The sequence below is a fragment of the Dryobates pubescens genome, chromosome 20 (assembly GCF_014839835.1).
Source record: "Dryobates pubescens isolate bDryPub1 chromosome 20, bDryPub1.pri, whole genome shotgun sequence".
In the NCBI taxonomy this organism is placed as follows: domain Eukaryota; kingdom Metazoa; phylum Chordata; class Aves; order Piciformes; family Picidae; genus Dryobates; species Dryobates pubescens.
This window is the reverse complement of record NC_071631.1, coordinates 15,072,291-15,099,189: the sequence shown is the minus strand read 5'-3', so window position 1 is coordinate 15,099,189 and position 26,899 is coordinate 15,072,291. Positions and strand designations below refer to the sequence as shown.

The window sequence follows — 26,899 nt, the reverse complement described above, 5'->3', positions numbered from 1 at the left end:
CAAATGTTGGAGGCATGAGCAGAATCCTGCACGTCAAGAAAACGAAGGGGACTGAACAATAGTAGGATATCTCTGGGTATCAAAAGGCTAAGAGTCCAATGGCATTATATACAGGCAAGATCACTGCACATGACTTAAGTTGTTTATAGTGGGAGGTGTGAAGGTCAGCCACTTACGGGCACTTAATGTCAAGTGACATTAACGAGGACAAAACAGGATCCTACTTTAAAACTGACACTTTGTTTTTACTGACTTCTAATGAGATATAATCTAAAGGGCTTTAAGAGGGACTGGCAGCCAGAGTAATTATTTATGAATCTAAAGACAACTAACTAAACAAATGCAATTAGGAGTTGAGAGAAAGGGTTAAACCAGCCATTTTGGGCTGAAAACAAACAAACAACCAAAATCTTTCTTCAGTTCAGGCTTAAAGGTTCTCACTTCTCCCATAACTGAATACAGATGATTCACAGCTGTTTGGCATCTGTTGCACTTCTACCTAGTGAATGCATTCTTTTTGTCATTGGATATCCGCAAACACATGGACTGGAGCACTCACTGGAGTATGTGCATCCTGTATGTTACTGAACTTAGACACTTCTGATGCTGGAAATTGAGAATTAGAGACTTACATGTACAGCAATATGAAAGCAGTATCTGCTTACCTGTGCCTAAGAGAATACACTTCCACTTAGAACAGCTATTTAATTTGTGAAACACTTTAAATGCAGCATCCTCCAATTCAAACTAAAGTTTTTATGATGGACATTGGTAGCAAATTGAAAAAGCTTCTTGCAATTAGAAAGGCAGAAAAATTGTCAGTTCTTTTGATTAATGTTTACTGGGTGATTCAGAAAACATAGTTGTTAGTTAGCTGCAGTACTTTGCAAATGCAAGATGAGTCAAACTTTTGGTTGCTTTGTTTTGTTTTGAAATGCAGCAGCTTTTGACCATGTGAAACCAATTTGTTTATGCCACTGATTCAAAAGAAAAGTTTACGTAGTACTTTTGGCATCAAATTCTTATGTAGTATCACATGGATGAAATACCTCAGTGGAAACAGCTGTGCAGAGTACTCAAATTGTCTTGTTTTCTTCCTCTCTGATAAACTTCTGCCTTGCTTGGAAATTCATACTTTTTCCATTCATCAGTGTGATAGGGTTATTTGACAATCCATCACCTTTCACATGCACATACTCTCTTACCTTTTAGCAGCTGTGAGCGTAAAAATTTTGATAGAAAAAAAATCTATGTAGACCCCCTTAAAAGATCAGATTCAGAAGCTTCAAAACGGCTGAAGCAGGAAAGAATAAAAGCAAAGCACAAGTAGCAGGTTCCTGAGATAAATTACAAAAATAGGATATTAAAGTGACATTTACCTATTTTCTCATCTGAAAGTTAAAAAGGATCCAAATACACCAAGTTTTCAGGATAATACAGGCACATCTGTCAAGACTATATTTCAAATTAATACCTGCTGGCTCTGCAACAGTGCCCAAAACCATTAAGAACAAACTATTTTTAACATTCACAATATTTATAAATGAATGAACAGCAACAAATGTAAAGTTCTGGTCAAAAGGTATGCAAACTCAAAGCAGTTGGTGTGTATGTAGAAGTACTGCAAGAGGGCACAAGATTTGCTTACACAGACTACCTCTGCACATGTACACAGTCCAGAGGTCCTGTTAATGGCACATTTCTGACAATTAGAAGCCCCGCAATAACAGTAAATGTTTCACACCATTTAAGCCAGTAGAAGTATATATTTGCCCAACACAGCATGTTCAGGCAACTCCTCAGCCTATTCCTGACAATTGCTAAAGCCACAACATCCTTGCTTCTAGCAGAAGTGGAAGAAGTTTTTCAAGTATTGTTAGAATGATTCCCCCATACTTTCTCCCCCCAACCAAGCTCTGCACTAAGATTAATGAAGCACTTCATGCCTTTTAGAGCTACAGGAAACTGAACGACTGACTAAATACTCTTTGGTTATGTTTTTAGGCTTGTCTGTACAACTCCCTTAAAACTCAGTCTGATAAAATTACACAGCTCTGCCTCTCAAGGAATTACCTGCCTGTAGCCCAGTCTTGTTAATATTCCAATTTCTTCAGACAATCATTATTATAGTTTATTGGAAGACCAGTGACATAATTCCTTGGTAAAATCTCTCAAATTCAGACAGGAACAGTGTAAATACATTTTAGAAGGCAATTACAGAAACTCCTCCTGTGCAGGGGTCTGGTTTTGCTAAAGGTAGATAAGCTACTTTTCTATGCCAGTTGTTCCCATATAATTGTGCATAGTCAGTGAAGCAGATGTTGAGTTTTCACATACATAATGTAGAAAAAACATCATCTTGCTTTCAAAAGAGGTTTGACAGAAATTTTAAGAGTCAAAACTTGTTTGGTTTATCATCATTGTAAGGAAACAGGAAAAATCTCACTAGGAAACACTTTTGGTTTACTGATGTCAGTGACAGCTAACACTTCTACTAGCACTAAAGTCACCAGGAAAAATTAACCAAATATATCAGACAAATACTGCAGGGAAATTCAAGCAACCTTCAGAATATGCAAAGCAGTAGCAGAAATAAGTATCTTTTTAAAACCATTTTTGTATTTCCTTATAAAATTTATTACTCATTTTTATAGAGCTCTCTGGTGAAAGGTCAAAGCTGAGAAAAGATCACACTTCAGGCTATTCTTCAAGGTGCTACAAACAACACTAAAAAGTCCCAGTGTCACAAGGACTGAACATCAACCTGCCTTCCCACAAAATCCACGAAATAAGATAACCATTTAACATGTAATCTGACTGGTAAATCTGGAAAGCTTCCGACTTGATCAGTAAACAGACATTGAGTCAAAATTTAAAGCACAAACAATGCCTTCTTCCCATATAAACAATAGTAGCCTCCTCAAAAATTAACTCAGAATCAACCTTCACCCCAAACCCCAGATTCTCTTTCTCTTCCTACAAACTTTAAACCTAATCACATATATCAAAATCAATCAGTCCTAGAGCCCTAACAGTCCTTTTGCTGAACTTCTTACCAGTGTATATAAACACATTTCTTTTCAGAACCTTTCTTTTAAGACTTCTGTGTTGATACAAACAAAACTAAGTAACTAATAAATATTTAGAAATTAATCTAATGATGGTAGATGATATTGTAAACTTAGTGGGGTTTTTTAATACCACTTCCAATACATTTGTAGTTAAATACTGCCTTAATGTTCACAATCACCAAACTCTTCTCAGAATCAGGTATAACCTTAGGCTTTTGCCTATCTATGCATTATCAGTATGAAGCCATGGACAGTTTTCAGTTAATGTGCAGGTAAGCAATTCAGCATGACACATTCTAAACCTGTGGTCTGGCACAGGTACCTTTATATTTATACAGTAGAGTTACAGGAAGCTGTCATTACCAACACATAACTGCCCCGCTTTTACAGGGCTCAGAAGGTTTCTCCCCTTGCTAGTGCTGATGGGTGAGGTTCTCTCTCACTGGGATGTGACTCAGCTAAAGCCACATCTGTATGGCACTTCCAGTCACACACCAAATGCACATACTTCTATCATACTGAAATATTTAATATGTATTAGCATTGCTTCTGTTTTATTTCGAACAAATTAGCACAAGCCCTTCCCCAACAACAGCAGTTTGCCATTAAGACTCAAGCTATGTTAGCATTTTCACTTAAGAGAAAGTTGAATTGTGTTTTGTGTCAAGCTGCATGCACCTGGTATCCTACTATAAAAGGAGACTTTGGACTTCACCTATCCCTTATACAGAACTTGAAACCAAAGTATTAGAGCAAACAGGCTTGCTACTGAGGCATGTAATTTCTTCCTTCCTCTTTAGTCTAAAATTATTCACATTACCTACTTGATGAAAAAAGCTCAAGCAACCCTAGATTTGAGTCATGCACAGAACAGGGTAGATTTTATCTCAGGGAGCCTTTTCTTGCTAAACAGTGAAGTGCATGTTGTCCTCAGGCAGACAGAAAATAGTTTCTTGCTTCTGAATAACAAAACATGTATTTGCTACAGATACTGTTTCAGCCATTTAAAAAACAGTTTTGTGCTGTGATTTTGGCATTTATCACTGCTCGGTGTGCAGTGTGCATCCTCTACTGTACAAAAGAGCAAGGGGACAGGCCCATCATGAACACTTGACTCATATTCCATGGCCATGGCTTTATTATAAAAGCCAAGAAAGAGTGAAATTAAAAAATGGCAAAACATCAGATCTTTCCATCTCCAATTCCAGAATCATCTTTCAGATACTGAATAGCAGCCAGGCCCGCAAAGTTTCTTCTCCTTCCACTAAGCTACATTTTTTTCCATTTTCCTGTTACCATCATCTCCAAAAGGCTAAGGGATGCTTCTTCCATCACTACCTGACACACCTGAAGATCAAAACTAGTTATTTGCAGAAGAAAATATTCGTTTCCTGTCACTAATAGATGCTAATTTACAGATTTCTACTAACAAAGAGGAAAATGGGAATCCGTTGGATGTGGCATCAGCATCATCACTACTTCACCAGCCCTGTCTGAGACAAAATGAGCTATAAGCACTTTTCAGTAGTTTAAAAGAACTTGAACTATTTCTACCAGCATGCCAAGCAGTGCTGCCAACACACTCCTCTGGTCCCTCACCCCAGGTCACCTGCAACCATGAGTATTTCAAAGAAAACCGAAGGCAAAAGGATAAGAGTTCATCATTCTCAATTTGCAGTAAAATTGCTACCATTTAAGTTCCAAAAAAAACCCCACAACAACCAAAACACAAAACATTTTGGGAGAATGATGCTTCAAATATGGCTGAGGCTAAAAGAATTGAATTGTGAATGGACACAATGGCTGCAGTAAACAAAAGCGTCAACTGTTCTACACTTCCTGAAAGGAGACAAGCATGAAAGTTTTTAACTCACAATGTCATATCAATACACACAGATCTTACAACACTGAGCCTTCTAGCACCATTATTCTTCGCCCAGCCCAGGGACAGAACCAGGGCCTCACAAAAGTGACTTTGTATAATTCAACTGGGCTACAGCCCACAAAAACTGCTATCGCTGTCACCCAGCGTGCTGACAGGAAATAGTTGCTGCCTTGAGCCTTGATCTACCCACATGAAATGGAGCTTGCTGGCTGACCACAGACTGGCCTCTGTTCTCTTTGTAATTGTCAACATCTGTTCTGCAGATCTATGAATAATTTTATGACACAGAAAAAAAATAAAAATCTCTCCTACTGACTCCAAAGGTTGTTGAGTTTGGATTTTGTTTTTTCTTTCTAAATGTGTAATCGGACACTAAGATTAAGAGAGAGGCTGTTTGGCTCATAGGTTAAGATTTACATTCCTGTGAAAGATGCCATTAGATTGGAATTTGGGTTAGGTAGGAAATGCTAATGCTGCTGGCTGTTACTTTCTTAAATGAGGTGACTGAATAAGCGTTGGTAGTTGAGATACCTACTATATTTGAAAGTGATGTACTAAGCGGTTCCCTAGTAGCTACCTCCATGAGAGTTAGCTCTGATTCTGATTGCTTGATTCATGTCAAGTACAACAAAACTCAACTCAAACATCTTAATCCTGAAGAAAAGGGAGTTGCAGCTGTATCACTGGACACATTCAACATGACTTGAGTTTCACTTAGATGGACGTTTGAGGATAGAACAGCAGGACTTGAAAAACTCAACTTTTCCACTCTTTTAAGCGAGCCATCAGGAGTTCTGAGACTGTCAAGCAATTAAAATTAACAGTTCCTAATCCATCTTCATTCCACAATCACAGATTTATGTATTTATTTTTATAGAAGCATGTGAACATGAAAGATGTGTCTAAAACTCTGGAGACATGGGCACACTACAGTTTTAGGCTGTCACCATGCTTGGCTAAAAAGAAGAAAATCAAAGATGCATTGCCATTGGCCTGTCTGCAGCACTCATTAGTGATATTTTTCATGATCAGTAAAAGCAGAACAGTAGAAACAGAATAAAGAACAAATCACAAGGGGAATGAGTGCTCACCAGTATCATTCTCAGACCATTTTCCAGGACTGGAACATAACATGACAAGGCTTTCTAGACTGAGCTCTAAGCATAGCCTAGGTAGACTGTGGGCTGCATGTTGGAGAAAACTAGAAAAGAAAGAGAGCCTTTCTGCTTTAGGATAAATACCCAAGAAACACACAGAAGAAAAAGAGCAACAATAAGCTTAAAACTAAACGTGGTCTTTTCAGAGTCTTGCTGAAGTGTACACCGCAATGACTTTCTTGCTTCCATTATAATAAAGCTGAGAATTTCCCTGCAGTTTCCCATATGTAAATACTGTGACAGTAAGACTGATTCTTGCTAGCTTGGCTTCAGTATTACCCTTCTTGTCTGGCTGCACTATAAGTGAAGCGTGTCAAAGTGTATGAGCATGCTCAGTTTAGCTTGGCTTAGCAGAGGTCTGAAGAGTCGGGTTTCTCTCAGAAACATTAAAATCTGTTTAAATGCAATTGCCAACCTGATGACCATTTTCCCTGAGACTCTGACTCAATAGGAAGAGTGTCTCATAGGTGTAGTACTGTTTTCTCCTGAATATGAAGATGATTATTAATCTGACACTTTCTTACGCTCATGGGTGGCTACATTTAAATTTCTTTATTAGAAACTACTAAGCAATTTGGTCCTTGAAAAATGAATGGGCAATGAAGTACGTGGTGAACTTGTGGCTCTTTGGTGAAGCATCAGGGAAAGACTAAACCTTTTCAGGGGAAAGAGACAAAACTGAGAAAGTGGGAAAGGGAGAGCTGCTGAATATTGTCAAGGCCATAACAACCAATTCCAGCAGTCTGCAGCGGAAAACAGCACAAAGCTTTAGAAAAAGAAAACACATAGTATGAGACCTGGCCATAGAGGTCCAAAGTTCCCCAACATTACACCATTTCAAAGCTCTTGCACTATAGCATCAATCCAACTGGTTACACAAAGTATAAATATTTTCCTGTAAGAAATAGCTATGTTACAGACTCTTGTACATCTTTTAGAGTACCTACAGCAGTGCAGCTCTCTAGTAGAGATGCAGTTGTATTTGCATAGAAGTTGTAGGCAATGAAGATGTAACTATGAGCTATGCTGATACAAATCTCTTTTATACAAGTGAACCCACTTAAGGGCTTTTAGTGGTACATTCTGCCATCAAATCCCTAATCAGATAAGGAATAAACTTTCTACAAGGTTAAGAAGCTAAATTACAGGTAGCATAATAAATCCACCAAAATGATAAAGATTACAACAGTATTTTAAGTAAAATATACTCTAAACAGCCAGAACTTGTCTCAATTTGTCTTTATCACTCTAAAAAATAATCATAATCCTGAGATTAATGTGTTCATTATTTTTATTTCATTCTGACATTATTACAATACATGTATGCAAAGAATTAGCCAAAGTAAATATAGTTCTCCTGGCATGCTAAGAAGTTATATGCCTGAAAAATAATTTATATTATTGTGCACATTTTCTGAACATTTACCATTTATGTTGACAGGCATGCTTAATAACTTCTTCAGTAAATTCAACACTAAGTTCAAGAAAATTAATGGAAAATGCTTCCAATATGTCTAATAAACCAGTCTGGTAACATTTGTTTTTCTGTAGTAGTAGCTCTGACAAAAATCACTGTAATTTGCAGCAACTACTAAGCCATTATATTTTGTTTACCAACAGCATTCAAGTTTTCAATTAATTGAGGCATTGTTTGTAAAATGAAGGGTGTAAACTGTTGGGTTTGCATTTCTCCTCTGCTGCCTTTTCCTGCACTGTGACAGCAGTCATTGCAAGTGATGCAAAAGGTTAAATCCACCCACATCATAGAAACCAACTCATCCAGAGAAGTGGTAAAAGACCAACAGTTACACTAGAAGCCAGATGCAAGACCATTTCCTTCCTTGTTATGCACCCCATGCACTGCAACTGCTCCGATTTCCGTTTGGCCCAGGTCTTGGTTATCCCTCCACTAACCACAAAGCACATGCCTGCCCCACCTCCTTCACATGTGATCCTTCTCAAAATGGGAGCTGCATATACCAGCAGTACTTCTAGAGGAACTAGAGACACTAATCATCCTTAAGATCATGTCATTGCAATAAAATGACTAGACAAATATCTGTTCTTTATGAAAAAGGATACACTGTTCACAGTTGATCCAAGTTAATGCTCTGAAAAGCTTACTTTTATTTTATTTATTTATTATTTGTATAACTTCAGCTCAAGAACTTCTAAATCACATTTGGCCAAGGCTGTGCAAATAGAATAAAACCCCATGTTCCAATTTGTCACACTTGCACTAAGAAAAAAAAAAATGAATTAATCATTAAAAACTGGATCTTTATGTTCAGAATCTGGGTGGGTCTTTTTACAACAGAGACAAAAAAGGCCTCAAATTTGGAAACAGAACATACTGTTAAATGCTTGTGAGAGGATATGGTGCATGTAAATATTTTAAAATTCAGCTTCCTTAAAAATCAGAACAAGCAAGAACTACTGTAGAGACAAAGGCTGAGGTTAGTATGAAAAAAATATTAAGAAACAAAATCTTGACTGTGATCAAATTGGTCTTAGACCTACTGTCCATTATGAGAAATGACACTTGAATGCTCACACCCTCAGCCACTGCAACTACTATGGAAATTACTGAGCTCTCCTGAAAATCTGGCCCTGAACTTTTACCACTAGAAGCTGAGCCCAAAAAAAGGAAGTTATTTTCCATTAATAAATAGAATGCATTTAACTGCTGCTCACATACAATTCTTAAAACAGTGAAAAAGTGAAAAGCAGTGCAGTGCCCAGTTCCAATAAGTGTTCTTTCTTACATCCAAGGCTACAACAGGGAGCTGCACTGCAATAAAAGCATGCTGGAAATCAATAATTTTTATTTCACTAAAACTCACAGTAAAAATTGTTCTTTCTTTTTTTCTTTTTTCTTTTTTTTTTTTTGGTGGAATCAGTAGTTTGATGTTCAAGTTCAAAGAAAGCAAATGACAGGAAGTTGAGGGTGTATCTGCTCTGGGCTCTAACAGATGGAGAACCAACTGAAAAATAAACATCACTAGATTAGTTGGAAACTTGTCTTTGGAGTAGGCTTTTGTTTTGAAAGATTAAAAAAAATTTAAAAAAAAAGAAGTTATGTTTCCTTGAGCTATTAAAGGCAATAAAGTAGAAGCCCAAAGCAAAGCTCACTCTATTTGTAAGCCACAATATCAACACAATCAATATGGAAGACAAACAAGTGGTACATTCAGAAACTGGAAGTTATCAACCGATTCCATCCATGTCTCTAACTGGACAACCAAGTCCTGATTTTAACTTCTTGCCCTATTTGTCAATGTAATTTTCAGAAGCATTGAGGAGACATAAACATTGATAATAGTTTGAAAAACAAATCATACATTTCTAAAAAAATTAATCCTCAAGAATTTTCCTTTTATACTTGGCATTACCTGTCCATCTTACATCAAATGTCTTCAGAAAAATGGTTTTTAGGATGCAAACATGTTGCACATTTTGGTATGCTACTTACTTAAAACACAAGAAAAGATCATCAGCTGGAACAAATTGTAACTCAAATCAGAGATTAAATGTTTTCTGTCTGCTTAGTTTCAATGTCCTTGAAATCATATCATGCTTTTTCTGCCATACAAGTATCCATCACACTCTAAGCTTGTATTTATCAAGAACCTCTTGGATAAAGCCAGACTTATGGTACAAAAGCAGTTTGGGACTACAATATTGTAATGTTTTTGTTCCATTTAAATATCATATTTGGATTATGAACCACATTCAAGCCTTGTTTAAGCATGCAAATTATCAAACAAAACATGAAAAAGAAAATTCCAAGTGAATTAACAGTCTTTCCCCTGTGGGACACCTTTAAACTCATGCAGAACTGCTAACAAACAAAGCAAAATCTGTATACATTTCAGGAACGGGTTTGCAGTAGTTCAAAGTTCAAAAGTATTTGACTCTGAGATGCCTTTACATAAAGCCTCAGTAGGAAGTTCTAATTATGCTTGGGGTTCACAGATGTGGGTAAGTCACTTCTCATTAAACTTCCTAGAACTTCATGAACCCCTTGGACACACTTTTTTCCAAACAAATAAAAACATGGACTAACTTGTGAAACTTTGTTTCATTCTCCTCCAGAGGAGGACAAAGATCAACCACAAAAGGAAGTGGATAATTACCTTTTTTTTTCTTAAATGGTATATCCTTAATCCCACACAAACTAATGGAATCTACTCTCATTAACCAGTTTGTGACTTTGGTTAATTTTTAGATAACATCGGTGAGGGAAGACAACACAGCAACAAAATCCCAGGGAATGCTGAGCATCACATTGAGTGCTGATAACAAATACAAGTAAGCCATTAATAGTGGCAAAGGTACAGGGGGGCAGCGGGATATCAATCAGCTTTTTCATGTTTTATTCATAAGTAAGAAATTCTTGCCCTGTGTCCAGCTTTTGCCTTTATTAACATAACCAGACCACAGGTACTGCATATATCCACTCTCAGATAGCCACTTCAAATATTTCAATTCTGACACATCAACATTCAGACCTAGCACTTAAAGTTGGAATTTTCTGGTCTGCAAACAGACAAAACAGATGCTTAAATGTAGAGATATTCAATCTGCAGACCACCTGGAAAATTCATTCTACCTGCAATCTATTCCAGTTTCTTCCTAGTAATAAGCTGCCTTTTGAGATACACTCAATATTGCATTGTCACTGCGTATCTAATTTATGGAAAAGCTCCAGTTATGTTATCAGGTCCTTCTTGCCTTAAAAACACCTTTCATGCTTGACTAAACCAACATGCTGGATCTATTTCCAAACTGAGTATCTGTAGTAAATGTTGTTCATGCTGTAGCATGAATTCTTATCAAATATTAAACTCTAATATAGGAAGACCTACTAAGCAGAGAAGCACAGCTTTTAAATCTATCGTCTAAATTTAACAGGCACCTGTAATAGCACAGAAGCAGCACAGCAGCAGCACAGCTGTGAACCTCTATTTCAATTATTGTTCTTCTGTCAGGTGGTTCTGATTATTGGGAAGAACTACAAATTACCTGTGAAAACTTCTAGATTTGTTGAAGATGAAGAGCTCTGAGGTAATCTGCCAGTCCAGAATGTATCAGGAAGGAACACACATGCATACAGTGGGCAGCAGACATATAAAATCATCATGTTTTGTTCAGACCCTTACTCTTCTCCATTAGGACACCTCAGTCTCAGCAAGAGCCCACTCTTTTTTGCAAGCATCTACTCACATGTCACTCTAAGCTTGCCATCTGCTTTTTAAATGAAGCACCATATGAAAGTAGAGAAGGCTCTTGTCTTTGGGGAGGAAAAATGGTAGGTCAGATGGAATTATGCTTCAGGCTGAATATAATACTTTGTAGGCTGAGAGACAGAACTAACCTGAAGTAGTGATTTAACAGACACAGATATGGACTCAGCTGTGTTACTTGCAGTCAGCAGCAATCCTCAAAAACAACTTGTATAAATATTTGTGCAAATAATCCAACCTTAAAACCTTTCAGACAGTTTTACTCATACAGCACAGTCAAGTCTGCATTGTACAAGAAGGGCTGCATGATCAAACTTCAAGTGTATTTCAAGCACAATACAGACTTGGATATCCTGAGGATTAGTTTTGATCTACATTTTTTCACTTACTCAAACATCAGACAGTCAGTTCTCCTCATTTGTTTGCTAATTTTCTTCCTGTACCTGTCACTCTGCTCTGCACTTACTAAAAGTAAGTTAAAATTATAATCTTTCCCTATTGGGCAGAAAGGTAACGAGTCTGCCAAACACATATACATGTCTTTTTAAGGCTTATATCAGTATCCCTACAAAACCGTCTTTTAATACCTCATTGTTTATACAGAAGATGACTTTAAACTAGCAGACACTAATATTTTAAAAAGAAGTTCTCATTATTATTCTCTCTTTGTACTCTCTTCCTCCCCCACACTCTCTGGGGTATATATTCTGAAATTTCACGCATACCATAAAGTATCTTTGGAATGTTACAGTATAATTGTTTAGAGAAACATTTAATGGATGAGTAAGCATCAAGAGGCCATGGCTAAGGGAAAAGAAAAGTTAAAATGCTAAAAGCATTTTGTATTGAATGATCTTCTCAGCATGAGGACTGGGGATGGACATTTGATCCAAAAATCTGGTATTGACTCAAGTGATATAAACCCAGCAGCCAGCATTGAGGCACATGAAGCCATCCAACCACCTAACAAAACATCTGCTACCACCCACCTCTTCCAAACCGGACTGCAGTCCCTGTCTAGTAAAGCAGTCAAATACTGTATGATATTATTGATCAATAACAGCAATATTATGATAGGGGATTACATGATCTTGACAACTGGCCCTTCTTTTTTTAACTGGTTGCTTGGTTCCCCAATTTACAGCACAAATAATCTGCACATGCATGATACAGAAAAGTAACACAAGTAACTGGAAAAAGAGCTGGGCACTGAGTACAAAGACAGCTAAAAAAAGCTGAACATTCTTTCACTACAGGAAACTGCTGCAAACAATACGCTGTAAATTAAAGCCAATTTTCCTGAATTCCCTGAAGGACTGCTCCTCCCAGAGATTCTACAAACCCATTAGCAAAGGCCCACCATTTTACTTTTATTGGAACTTACTTACTGAAGAGAGTTTTAAAATGCACACCCAACCCAAAATCTATAGTGTACCAGGGTAAAGGAGTGCAACAAATCAGGCCTAACCTTGCATAATTGATTCATATCCCGAGTCCAGCTGAGACAGCTTTTACTCCCATTCTTCCACCTCCCCTTATTTTAAGCCAAGAAAAAGCAACATATTTACCTCACTACCTGAAGTCCTGATCCAAAGACCCTGTACTGAGCCAGGAAAGGAACTATGTGCTGACTGCACTTCTCTGGAAACCAAACAGCCCTCTTAGGAGCAGGGTTAAAGAAGCCAAATGTCCTACAGCCCTGTGTCACAGCTGAGGCTTGTCTTATGATTGGGCACCTACAATCTCCCCCAAAGTGAATTCTGTGGTGCTTAACAACATACAAGCTGCAGCTGGTGCAGTGCAAACCTCTCTAGTTTCAAACTTCCACAGAATTTTCAGAAAGTGAGTGTCTTTGAGGAACTTCTATTTCTGTGTTAAATTTGGTGGAAAACAGGGTACCATTTAAAAGATAAATTAGGAACACTTAATAGTATGACTCTATAAATCTCTTTTTGTTAGGGAATTCATGGACAAGTAGCACAAGTTCTTCTATGAAGCTTTCTAGGTCCAAACCAAATGTATTTTCCAAAATTCCTCATCTATTTGTAAAATGTGTGAATCTAAATATGTAAAAATAATGGATGGTACATGCTGCTTGAGTAAGAATTTAAGAGATGTCTGTAAGCACATAAGATTGTAAAGAACTTCCCAGGTCAATGTATTTGCACCCTACTATCAAAACCACTGTATTAAACAATCTCTTCCAGCAGACATACATCCCTACCTTAAAAAGAATTTTCTTTTTGCAAGCTTCCCCTTAAATAATCTCAAGATTAGGATATTTCTTTTAATTTCCATCTTAATTAATGAAAGACATGTTGGATTAAAGGCCACTTGGATGAAGCACTTCAGAATGTGTAGGACACGTTTTTACATCCTCAAGTTTTAATTTTCTTTCCTTTATTAACGTAATGATCCAGATGTTGCTATCAGAAAAGTTCACTGGGTTAAATCCATAATGTTTTTCTAATGCCAACTCAAAAGCAAATCCAAAGATCCCATAGGTAGTTCTACAACTACTTTCATTTTGTGAATTATAAGGAACTCCAGTGCCACTGTTTATTTTAACACAAGGTCTACCTCTTGTGTTACAATGACCATAGCAGAGGCTGCATGTCTGTCTTTGGGGACAGGGCACACAAAACAGTTTACAGTGAAGTCCAACATACAAGGGTGTGTTAATCATTTTCAGCCACTTAAATCAAAAGCAAATGTCTTCTTACCATAGCATCACAAAACCCAACCTCAAACACTTGCTTCTTAATGCCTGTTGGGATGTTTTCTGCTAAGCATCCATTATATTTCTTATAATACTCAGTACACTCATACCTCCACAAGCTGGATTGATTTCTTCCACAGTTTAACTTGTTTTTGCCAAAGACTCTTAGTTCAGTACAGGCTGCCTGCCTAACAAAACAACCTTTCTCTAAGCCAAAACTGTCATCTTCAGTTGCACAAGACACATCTTACTTAAAAATAGGTATAGTGAGCCCAGTGTTTAATGCCTGAAGAACTGATATTTTAAAATGATCTCCAGCAAAATTTCAACAGATATAGAAGTGGTCAGTACCACAGAAGTCTAGAACATGAAAATATATGCATTCAGCCACAGGCAGCAGTGAGAAATTATAGGCTCACTCCAAAGTGAGCCAAAGGCCTCATTACACGATCATCATGTGCACCAAAACCTTGTCTCTTAATGGAAAGGATAGCCTGTAAATCTAAGAATCTGATAGCCTTAGTAAGTTACAAAGTATTGTTAATGACTGAAAAAAATCCATCTAAATAAACCTCCCGCTCTACTTTTCTGCTGTAATTTCAGTCATAACCGACTCAAAAATACCTGTGTCAGAAGTTGTTCCTCAGTCAGATTATTGATCCAACGAGTATAACGCTCAGTAGACTCCAGTGGCTCCCTTCTGACTTGGCAACCAATAATCTAAAGTAAAATAGATTTTAGAGACCTTAGAGATAAGTTACATAGTGTAAACTGCTGTACATCTGCACAGCAACAAACTAAGATTTAAAATAAGCACTCAGAACATAGAAACTCCAAGAATTAAGATTATCTCTACAGTACTTACTAGCCGCCTTCTGTGCTCAAAATACAGAATGCTCTGCTCAAATGTTAAAATAGAGCCTTTCGAAGGTCTCTAGAACACTAACATTGAGAAATGTCTTTACAATAGCCCCAGTCTTGGCAGTATGTGAAATTTTCAAAGGAAAATCATCCAAAGGCAGGTATTTAGAATGCAAAATTTCAACCAAAATAGTTAAGTTTGTCCAATGAAAATTAGAACTTGGATAACACCAGACGATTGTACCAACAGTGCCATATCTTATAATGCTGCATATTACTTATAATTCATAGAAAATAAAGAAAAAATGTAATTCTCATTTGTCTCATTCATGATAGAACAATACAGGCACCCCATTTTGATTCATTCACTGAAGTACTATACACCCATCTGAGCAAGATTTTCTTCTCTGTTCTATATCTGTATGAGTTAAACAATAATATTCTGAACATGGACTGGCATAACAAATAGCTTCCAAAATATATCAAACAGAATATTACAAAGATTACATATTATCTGTAACTGCACAGACACATATTAATGCTATTTCATGCAAACACTAAACTATTTACTAATGTCTGGTTGGACAAGGAAGAAGCTGAGGAGAATCCAGGAGTGTGACTATACAGAACTCTGCAGCTTGCTACTCCCAAATACTCTACTCCAACCCTTCAGAGTACTACAGCATTTAATTAGATATACAAAGGAAGATCATACTGGTTTATATGAACCACTGCTGTTCTAGAACTGACCATTTCTCTTCCAGGTTTTGAGGATGTGTTCATTCACAGAGAACTAACACCAAAGTGTAGGTATTACCATTTGTGAACAGTTATTTCAGATAATCAAGTTCTGTTCAAGAACAGTAATGAAAATTCCATTTATTTTCCACCCTAAGCATTCATAAGGAATGTAAGCAAGTTTAAATCTACAGAGCTTTAAACCCCACCTTCTCTTGCATGTCCTGTGATTTTTACAAAACCATGCATAAAAGTCAGACTAGAAAAAAAAAAAACAAAAACCAAAAAAACAAACACAAAGCACTTTTTCCCTCAAAGGTATTCTGGAACAATACAGTATAGAAACTTAAGTTTCTTATTTCAAAATGTCACAGCCTGAGCTGAACAAATACAGAATCACAAACAGCCTGAAGGAGGTCAGAGATAAAAAGGAGAATCTCAAATCTTTTTTCTGAACACCTGGCTTTCCATTAGAGCCAATTAGCAAGGGCAATCATTTCTTTCTATGCAAGCTGAAATTTAAATGAGAAGCAGAGGGCAGAGACTCATATTTTTCATGTTAATTTCTGACCAACCTGACCAGTTTCATAAAGGCTGTTGCTAGTTTAAGCAATCTTTTAAAAAAAAGGAAAAAAAGTTGAATCCAGGTGCTCAGCTAAAGGTCTGTAATTCCCTAAAGTCTGGTTGGTTCAGATCTTAATTCCCTATGCTTCCAAAGAAAACTGAATGTGTTTGATCAGTTCTCTACAAACACTCAAGGAGAGGTCAAGGCAGATGGAATAACTGTTATTAAATAGGATCCTGACAGCTCTTTTCTGTATCATATATCGCTGTTTGTAATTTCTAGAGCTTGACTTGGATGCCTAGGTGAAATATCCTCCTCTTTCCATATAACCATATAGACAATTCCACTTCACACTCCAATTTACTTTGCTGAATGTTGGTTTCTAACAGTGATTCTGCCTTACTGTTTATAACACTTAAAATACTTTGAGCCTTTGGAACAGTACCTAAATGTGCATACATACAACTAAAGCATTTATTTCTTGAAGGCTTTCTGATTATTCCTACAATTTATTATTTCACTGGCAAATTGGATTGCTGTCTTCACTCCTCCTCATTCAAAAAACCCAAACCAACAACCACCTGATAATTAATTTCTTTAAAAGCAAAGGAACAAAAAAGGCATAGTGAGTATTTCCATGGAGGTACCAAACCCATCAGCATGGCACATAAAAGCAGGGGTCTCACTCCTCCTTTAGTTATATCACAGAAAAATACGCTTAACACACAAATGCTTGTTACTGAGAACAGTGACATTATGATCTTGCAACACAGCAGGAAAATAACTACGAAAGCATAACAAAGTTAACATTTTGTAAGAAGTGAAATGTTCACACTTCCCTCTCCCCTAAGAGAACAGTGAAATGTTTTGCACAGCACAGACTTCCTGCTTTCTTTGCATTTTCAGAACCAACACCACTCAAGATGGCTTTTACCATCATGCTAAGAGATGCTTTACAGACAAATTTTAACATTGTTGCTGTGCAATCCAATTTATTTCTTTTCTGCTCTTTAGCTGTACCGCTCCTCTGCCAATGGGACTCTGACTTATGGCTGGGATTCCTGACTTAACAGATGCAAGATAAATATCATCAATGTAAGAGTAATTCAACCTGAGCCTCTGATGCAGCTTCAGTAAAGCACAGTTCATGTAACCAGTCACCCACCCAATCCAAATTAGAATTAGAGTACCAACAGCTTCCTCCAGCTCCCCTGTGGTTCAATACAATCAACTAGCTTATGGCCCTGTGATCCTGCCTGGCCTCTACTTCACTTAAGGAGTCTAGATGACCTCAGCCTAAAGTGCCCAAATAGTATCACATGTCTATGTTTAGGCACCTGAACAACTTCTCTAAGAATTCTGCCATTTCACATGATTAGGAGTGGAGTTAACCTTATCTAAATAAGATTATCAGAATTAAAGTCATGCATATTTACTTCATGGTGCTATATCTAAAACATTTTCAGGAGCTTGAGCACTATAAAAATACTACACTATAATACAATTAAAACAGTAAAAATAACAATGTAAAACTAGAATAATGAGTTTCCTCATGAAATGGTCACAGAACACCTGGTTAGCCATGTGGACGATAGGAGGAAATTCTTTATCATGAGGGTGGTGGAACACTGGAGCAGGTTGCTCAGGGAGGTAGTTGAGTCCCCATCCTTGGAGATATTCAAGGCAAGATTTGACAGGCCTCTGGGCAACCTGATATAATAGAAGATGTCCCTGCTGACTGCAGGGGGGTTGGACTAGATGACCTCTGGAGATCCCTTCCAACCCAAACCATTCTATAATTGTACAATTCTATGTAAGAAACAACTTGCTGATCAATACAATGTACCAAGATACAGTCACATTCAGAGGAAGTAGGCAGGATTACACGTTACAAAACTGTACTATGAGCACATACAGTCACTGTTCTGTGAGTTACAAAACTGTTCCACTAAAATACAAGAGTATTTCAGTTATGTACCTGATATTTACAGAAATCAGCATTCTATACCAGGCAGGAACATCAGTCATCTGCCTACAAGCCATGATTTGGTTCGACTTTTAGCTAGAGTTTGTCTTAAAAAGCAATATTCAGGTAGAGATGGATCTTATTTTCATCATTTTATGTTTCTGTGCTTTCCGTTGTACATGGAAAAGGAAGTGGGTGAGAGGAAGCAAAGATTAAATGAGTTGACAGTAATTAAAACCAAAACACTTTCTGCAGATGTTGCATTTTTTTATTTAGTTATTTTTAAATCACTACAACTTCCTCTAGCAAAAGGAATTTTTCTTATTCAGGAGACAGCTCATGTGTCAGAAGCCTCTTGTTGTACCAAAGAGGAAATATGGATGAAAAAATTGTTTTCAATTTTATCCCATATTTTTCCTAGTTTTATAAAGGAAATTAATCAAGAGAGGCAAAAGCATAAACCCTCTGTAAGGTAGTAGGTGCTGGGTGTATATATATACGAGTTCTTTGTAAAACATGTCTTCATTTGAGGAACTTTGGTTTATATGTTGTTGGGGTTTTTTTAATTTACCAACAAATAATGATATTGAAGCAGGTATTGGAAAATTATACATTTTTAGCAAGGAAAAATCCCGATCTTTCCTGTTCAAAAAAACCCTGCTTTCCTCAAGGATATTAAATGAAATGCAGCTTTCAAAGGTCATATAAAGTACAAAAATTTCTACACACTGAGAGTGTGCAGTTCTGAGTTTCATGTTAAAAATATGACTGAATGAAGTATACCTCCTAGAAGATAATGCAATCAGCTACCTAGAGAAGCTTTAATTAGAAGTATCACAATATCTGATCCTAAATCATGTTCTATGAAAAGAAAGACTATTGGATTAGCAAGCAATGCATGAGGGGAATACCTCTGGTGCACACCACCTTTTTCCCCAATGTGCCTGTTTATGAATGCCCACAGAGGGAAATTTCCTAAACTCAAAAAGCTAATATGAGACATTTATCTTATCTTGAACATTTAAGAACAGCTTTGGTTAATCATTCCTATATCTTCAAGTACAGAGGAAAACTAGATGGCACCCGTACTGTCTCCAACCTTACTTTTATTATTTGTATTGTAGTAATTTCCACACATTCCCCCTCACTTGATGCGATGCTGGAAAGAGATCCTTATGTTCAGATGAAAACTTGACAAGAGTGTGAAAACATATTTCCTCTCCCCTCCATTTCCAATGGAGGAAACAGTTACTTCAAAACACATGACACCTGTGACGTAATTTGCATTAGGTGTAAAGATACAAAACACACCCTAGTGTATTTAAAACATGTTTTAAAAATTATAAAATACGTTGATAGTGCTGACTCCCCAGGGACTCCTTGAGGTCAGATGAATATCCATTTCCACAGATGTTCTTATCTTGTAGCAACCCATTTTTAAGAACCCCTGTTAAACACTCTACTTGGAACCAGTTCAAGTCCAAAGTCCACAATAGGATGTTGCATGTTTATTTTCAGTACACTAGAAAAAAGGAGTAATTAAAAACAAGAAGTTGGGGTGGTGTAATCTGAATGAGCACAGCTGAGCATCACACCACATGCATTTAAAACTGATGTTGTCATGCAAACAAAATCATGAGGTATGAACGTGACATCTCCACAAAAACTTCAAGTAAGCATCACTGAAGGGATACTACAGCAAATCTGCAGATATAGCAGCAAATTAAATGAGTTTCAGAAGTCCTTTTTGAAGGTGAATAAGACCAAACATTTTCATAACTGGGTGAGGTAGGAAAAAGCACAAGGCCCCAGAAGCCCTCAGTGAAAATCTGCAATCCTGGGATAAAGAATATCTAAGGACTCAATCTCTGTATTAAGGGTAGTACACATGCAGTCTGAATTTGATGCAGATTAAGTAAACTCCTTGGATCCTGTCAAGATGCTTACAAACCCAGACCTTTGCATAAAGCTTCAAAACAGTAAAAAATAAACAATATGCTTGTGCTCTTTCTGTTTTAAAAGCAATTTATCTTGGGTCTGTAACTCTGCAAGTATGACTGGATTCATAATAGTTATCACCACAGCAAAATATCAACACAAAGAGGAAAGGATCTCAGTTTTCAAACATTTTATACTGCAGATATAATTTAAGAAATTAAATATGCTGAAAGTCTGCACTACAGTCAGCCATTTATGAATATAAAACTCTAGTAATCACAATCATTTGATGGGGTTATTGGCATGTGGAGGTTTATTAAACACAAGTTTAATTACAAAGTGGTGTGTAAGTTGGGATGTTTCTCATTTACAATATTTGATTAAATGCACAACAGACTTAGACTGACATTGTGACTTTGAAAATGCATTGTGGTTTTTCAGAAATAGCAAATTTAAAAGAATCTTTAAGGAAGCTGCCTAATAAAAAGCAAAGACACAGTTGAATTCCAGCAGATGTGGATGCTGTACATGGAAAGGCCCAATTAAGGAGAACCACTGTAAGAATAATACTCTTACATTGTCAAAGAGTTTTCATATTCTTCAATGCAGAAAAAGAAAAGGAATCATGTTCTCTCCTTTAAATATACTTCTCTGTCACTACTTCAGAACAAAACCTTAACATAACTGCTGCTTTGGTTTCTACCCTCCATACCAAAAGATTATTGAAGCATTATAAATAACTTTTGAAAACCTCTTATGACAACTTCTCAACATCAAAAAAATTACAGTTACTTTTTCCATAGGCTGGAGAAAAATGTGGAAGAGTTGCCATTCCTTCATAGTATGCAGTATATGGAGACTGAGTATAAAGTATTCAAGTTCTAATGACCAGAGCAGTTCAAGAAAATATGTCTTTGGACATATTTTTCTCCTAACATTGAAAAATAAACTGACTTTGGACACTCAATAATCATAGGTGATCACCTTAGGAATGTAATCTCCTTTTCCTCTGTCCATACCAAAGATAGACTAGAACATCCTGAGATAATTGGTCCATTCAGTGGAGTAAATTCCTACTGACAGGGGTAAGCAAGCAAATTTGAACTATTCATCTACCCCAGTATCCAATTAGTTTCTCTTCAGTAGCTGTTACATGACTTATTGCTTATATTAAAGCTAAACTGTTCACGCATTGCCTGCTAGGACGTGCCTGGGCAACACACATTGATCTGTCTCAGACGTGCTGAGTAAGGGAGATGGAAAGCTGATGCAAATTAACCAAGGAGAAACAAAGATTACTTAAGTTCTACACAATGAAGATTTCAATCAACTTTTTGTCCAAAATAAAAGCATTTATCAAATAAAAATCTATAAGCTATATGCAACAACTAGAGACAAAACACTAAAAGAGAGACTGATAAAACCTGGAGCTCAGCAGAATACAGATGGAGAGATGACCAACAGCCATTAACTTGTGGCACCCAGGAAGGACAGAATTGAAACGAAGTGACTTACCTATCACACTGAATAGGTAATGTTTCAACATTATGTAGTTACATTTAATGATAGCCTAGTAAAGCTTCCATATGCTTATTATCTTTTCACACCTGCAAAATTACAAACAAGATACTACTTACCTACTTTCACATTCCAGACTAAAACACTGTCCAATTTAAGTAGAGAAAAGGTAATAAAATCCCTCAAGAATAAAGGTTCAGACCACAAAACAATGTAGTTGACCACTTCCTTGAAATAGCAGATGAAGAATAGCGAAGCCACTCTGGAGGAAAATTTCCTTTTTTTCATCCCTAAATGAAGTTCTTGTCCATTGCATCACACTACTTGAATTAAACAAGATCTGATCTAATGCTCCTGAGAGTCTCTTATAGGCAGACATAACTTCAGTCTGCCCATGTTCCAGAAGCTGTGAAATTGTTGTGAGAGCAGATCCGAGCCCTGCTACTGCTGTTGTAAGGCAGGAAATACCAGCTAGGGCTCAGCACTGCTCTAATCACAGCTACAGTTTTCAGATGGAGCAAGCTTCTGCCTGCTAACCCCCCCACCATGAAGATGTACTCCTAATAAAGCACATATTTTTTCACTGTGTAACATCATACTGTGATCCAACTATGCTGAATAGTTCATGAACACCTTTAGACCTCAGGTCATCTCTTAATGAACATCCTAAAGACTTGTAACTCCACTAGAACAGCAAAATATCTAACAAACTTCCTTTGTATGGTATCCAGTTAAAGAAAAAAAATTTTAAAGTACCAGGAACAGTTATGTGACAATCCATACATGTTTTAGAGATGCTGAATTCCAAGTAGTACTATGTAATAAAGGACTATTTTAGGAACAAGACATAGGTGCAGGAAACATGTACTGTCTCAGTTTTGCTGACTCTAGCCATACAAACAAGGATGCTTTGTTCATCAGATAAAGTCCAAGTGCAATGTAATGACTAGACTGTATAATAACAATTTTGACCCCCAAGAGAAAGCACACAAGAGGAAGCACAGTATGCAGTCTGAAAGGTAATCTATTATTTTCAGGACTACCCTAATATTAGACTAATAAGAAGACAGAGCAGACAAAAGGCTTTAAGATCTTTCAGAGGTGACCAAACTCCCTTGGAATGTGGAATGCAAAAATCACTATGCACTGAGGATTGCCAATATTCTCAAACTGCTACTGTTGACTGCCAATGTATAAAGTGGCCCCCCTCTTTTTCTTCCAATTTTTATTCACTATCTCGTGCTCCCTTTCCTCACAAAAGAGCCTGGCCTGGAACAAGACTGATAAAACAATCTTCTGCCTTTATTCCAGCAGGAATAAAAGCCCCACATTAATGTGATATATTATGGCACAGCTGCTCAGTAAATGCTGCACTGAAAGGTTCTGTTGTATGATCCAGTGTTCCAGTGAGTGATGCTGCACTGGAACTCTATCACAAGAGTTTCTACATATTCAGTTACATACCTGATAGGAGAAGGAAACAGTTGTCTAGATGTTTTTTCTGCTAGTTGTGTATGCAATGTCTTAACTACTCAGCAAAACAAATTACTTAGAACACACTATTTACACACAGTGCTCTTTCTGTATACAAAACAACCAGTGCACGCTCTGACTTAAAGAGCTGCTCTGATATGCAGGATAGCATATGAAAACTGGTCCAGGCTACCTAGAATTACCTCCCTCCTGCCAAGGGCAAGAGCCAGATCCAAAATATGGAACTTACTGACAGATGATATAAGAAGGTCTATTAATCTTTTCACACTCGGAACAAAACAAAGCTCAACAGCTGTTAAACCATTCCCACAGAAGTGCTCTCATGGATTAACTCGTATAAAACCCTGCCTCTTGCCAATGTGAAAGTGGTTGAAACATTGTCAATCTTCAGGTGTTTTGAAAACTAATCAGATCTCGTTATCATGACAGCCATAAAAATGCTTGGAATGCTGATCTTAAAAGTTCCATTCTACATGAATATCTGCTTCATATACCACTGAAATTTTGTTTCAATTAGACCTGCAAGAGAGGACCTACTCATTTTATTGTGTATTCTTTCTGTTGCTGCTAAAATCTTTACATGCTATTTCAGGTACTGATTTAAACAGCTAAGGTGGAAGCTCAAAGACCTGATATTTTCGCCACAAAAAAAGAGAAAGTGAAATGACTCAAAATAGTGCTCAATAATCGTAAAGCAAATGATGTCTTCCCAGCATGCAACATAAATGTTTAACAGTCTAGGCAAGTAGAATGGCACAGGGTACAGCGATAATACACAAAACTTGTCTACTAGACTACAACTTTCAAAATCAAGAAATGAAATGTGTCCAAACCTTAAATAAATAAATAAATAAACAGAAGCAAACAGAACAACCAAAACCAACAAAACACCAATTTAATTTCTAATCAACTTTCCGTGAAGGTAGGGGAGAGACCCAGAATGCTTTTGGTCTAGCGTTGTGCCTTAAAGAAAGGCTCAAGCTCATTCAATTGTTCCTTTCTCCTATTCATTTGCTGATTGTGCAATATTTGTTTACAGCTTCCCTGGGGCAGATGAACAGGTCTGTGAACCAGCGGTGCCATGCCTTATTCCAAGTTCACTCAATCCAATCAACTATCCTAGAGTCACATTAACCTTCAAAGATATGCAGAATTTAGGCAGTTGGTTAAAACCTTCAGATAAGGCAATAGGTTTAAATGGCCTTAGGCGCTGCAGCTCTTGATCTAAATCCAAGCTACAGAAATGCCAGAAATTTGCTTTAGAGATGCAAACCAGTGAGAATTCCTCACTGAAGAAATTTAAATGGTTACACTCAGTGTCCTCTCACATGCAAAAGTATCCTACATGCTTCAGAAAAAGGCTAGTAATTTTACAACAAAAAAGAAAGGCGTTCCTTCCGACACTGATGCAGGTTTACCTCTTATCCAGCCAGTGAAAACAAAAGGAAACTATGTTCTTTATTTGCATTGCCCACATTTTGATTCCAGCTATTTGGAACATGTGGGAGAGAGTGAGGAAGAACTTAGCTATTTTACATGCAGTTCTACAGAAAGAAGGAGATATAAAAATTTGAAGCTACATGTGCACAGTCATGTTGTAGGGGCCCACATATACTCAAATAGTGGTGAGAGGAAGAATAAAGTAACACCATGCCCAGCAGACAATATTGAGTCCACAGATATTCAGTATGGTTCTAAGACAGATGAGAAAGTCAGTGGGTTTTCAGCATGAATAGTACATCTCATTTTAGCACCCTTCTTTTCTCCTTCCAGTATCTGGAATCCTTATGAAAAAATAAAACTGAAATACTATTCCAAATACTGCTCTATTCTTGAAAGCTTCCATAACAGCACAGTGGCTTGGCAAAGTGTGCCAAAGTGTGTGTACAATCCAGAGAAGCTCTTTAATGCTGCTAGAGGTCTCCAAGAGCCTACTCACACTACATCCAGCAATTTCACCTCACCATAGAAAGTCCTGGTGAGAGTAAGTTCTGATGAGAGCACCCAGCAAGACAACCTGGGAGTAGATAATGCTAACAATCTCCTCTCTCACTGAAACAAAAGGCTGTTGGAGTTCCTAAATGGTACCACTCTGCTCAAACAAAATAACAGGATAAATGTGGGACAAAAGCATGAAAGACTGCATTGTGTGTGTGTGGTTTGGGAAATAATTTCCTGGGCTAATCCAAACCCAGAAGTTCAACAGAACACTAGTATGTACACAAAGTTGGAACTCCTCCAGAAGAAGACAAATATAAGTAAAACAAGCTATGAAGGCCTGATTTTTTTTCAGAATTAAGGGAAACATGATCTTGACTCTTCCCACTCATTAACTGCCAGCAAAGCATCCACAATTTGTGGTTGGTCAATAAGCAACTCCTGCCTTACCCTGGGATAAATGGGAGAGATGCTGCTTCTCGGGTAAACAAAAACTAGAGCGAGACATTTTAGTAACAGTTGTTCATTCTCTAGTAACAAAAGCATTCCTTATCTGATTAGAGCACAAGCAATTGGAAGCATTGCTGGCTTGTACGCAGCATACGCACACATGTGCACTGGACAATCAGTGCCAAAAGGTTGGTAGCTATTCTACTATCAGCAGACAGTACAATGTCCCTAAGCGTTCAAACTACTCAAAGCAGGTTTTCATATAGTGCTAGCAGAGCCTAATAACTTCTAATATAAATAAGCAAAGTCTTTACAGCTTGTGTCTTCTGAGTGTCCTATTTATAGAATTGTTGTCAACAGGACTTGCAGATAATGTAAAATATTCACCAGAGGACAAGATGGCAGTGGGCCTAGAGAGCTGCATTTAATAAAAACACAATGTATTAGTAATTTGTCTCTTGAGATCCAAAACTCTCCACTCTAAATGTTACCAATAACAGAACAACTGCATCCTATGAGATATTTTTTTAAAGTCTTCCAGAGAACAACAGCTCAACAGAGTAGAAATTCATTTGCTCTTGCTCTTTAAAACATGATTAAGTAGACTACAACACAGGAAATTAGACTAGTAAAGCTCCAGGAAGCTACAGTGTTACCCCAGCCATATTCCAGTACCTGAACCCATGAGCAAACCTCCTGCTGTATCAGAGATAAGACACACCAGTTTCTTTGTAGAACAACTAGTTGGGGAGTCATTCTAAAGGCATATGCTGTCTTTGGTTCTGGTGTTTAGTGACCAGGCTTTAAGTCAGAGAAGAGCAATATTTAAGAGTAACATGAAAGAGGAAGAACCTCAGGGATTCACTAGGATCTGAAAGAAGAGCTCTCCCAGTGGAATGTTTTGGAAACATTTCTTATCTGTAAATCTATAGTAGTGATGACAGTAGAGTGAAGCCTCCAATACTATTGCCCACTGGGAATACCAGCCTTTAAATCTGACTCTCAGTAAGAACCAGCAAGGCCAGGATCAGGAACGCAATTTCTGATGGTACACTGAGACTACATAAAGTCAAAAATCCAGGTCAGAAGAAGTTGCAAAACAATGGAAAGTCCAAGTCTGCAAATTAGAATTTCAGGAACAAACCAAAAAAGCTCACTGCCTCACTGGCATTTCTCAAGCTTCTGCTTTTTTTTTGCTTTTTTTTTTTTTTTTTTTTTTTTTTTTTTTTTTTTTTTGCTTTTTTTTCTTTTTCCAACCCCCTCCACCTACTCTGGCTTGACTGACGCTAGGGTCAGAACTTCAAACACAGAACAGAACTTCATTCAAATATCCCCAACCATCTTCCAAGGCTA

At 37.3% G+C, this 26,899-nt stretch overlaps 1 protein-coding gene across 1 annotated transcript in view; it reads right to left on the bottom strand.

The window, feature by feature from the left end:
• B3GNTL1 (UDP-GlcNAc:betaGal beta-1,3-N-acetylglucosaminyltransferase like 1) overlaps positions 1 to 26,899 on the bottom strand; it is a 114,426-nt gene that overhangs the window by 68,235 nt on the left and 19,292 nt on the right. Inside the window, exon 6 of the mRNA XM_054170983.1 lies at positions 14,703 to 14,798. Coding sequence (XP_054026958.1) covers positions 14,703 to 14,798 — 96 coding nt within the window. The remainder of the gene's footprint in view (positions 1 to 14,702; positions 14,799 to 26,899) is intronic.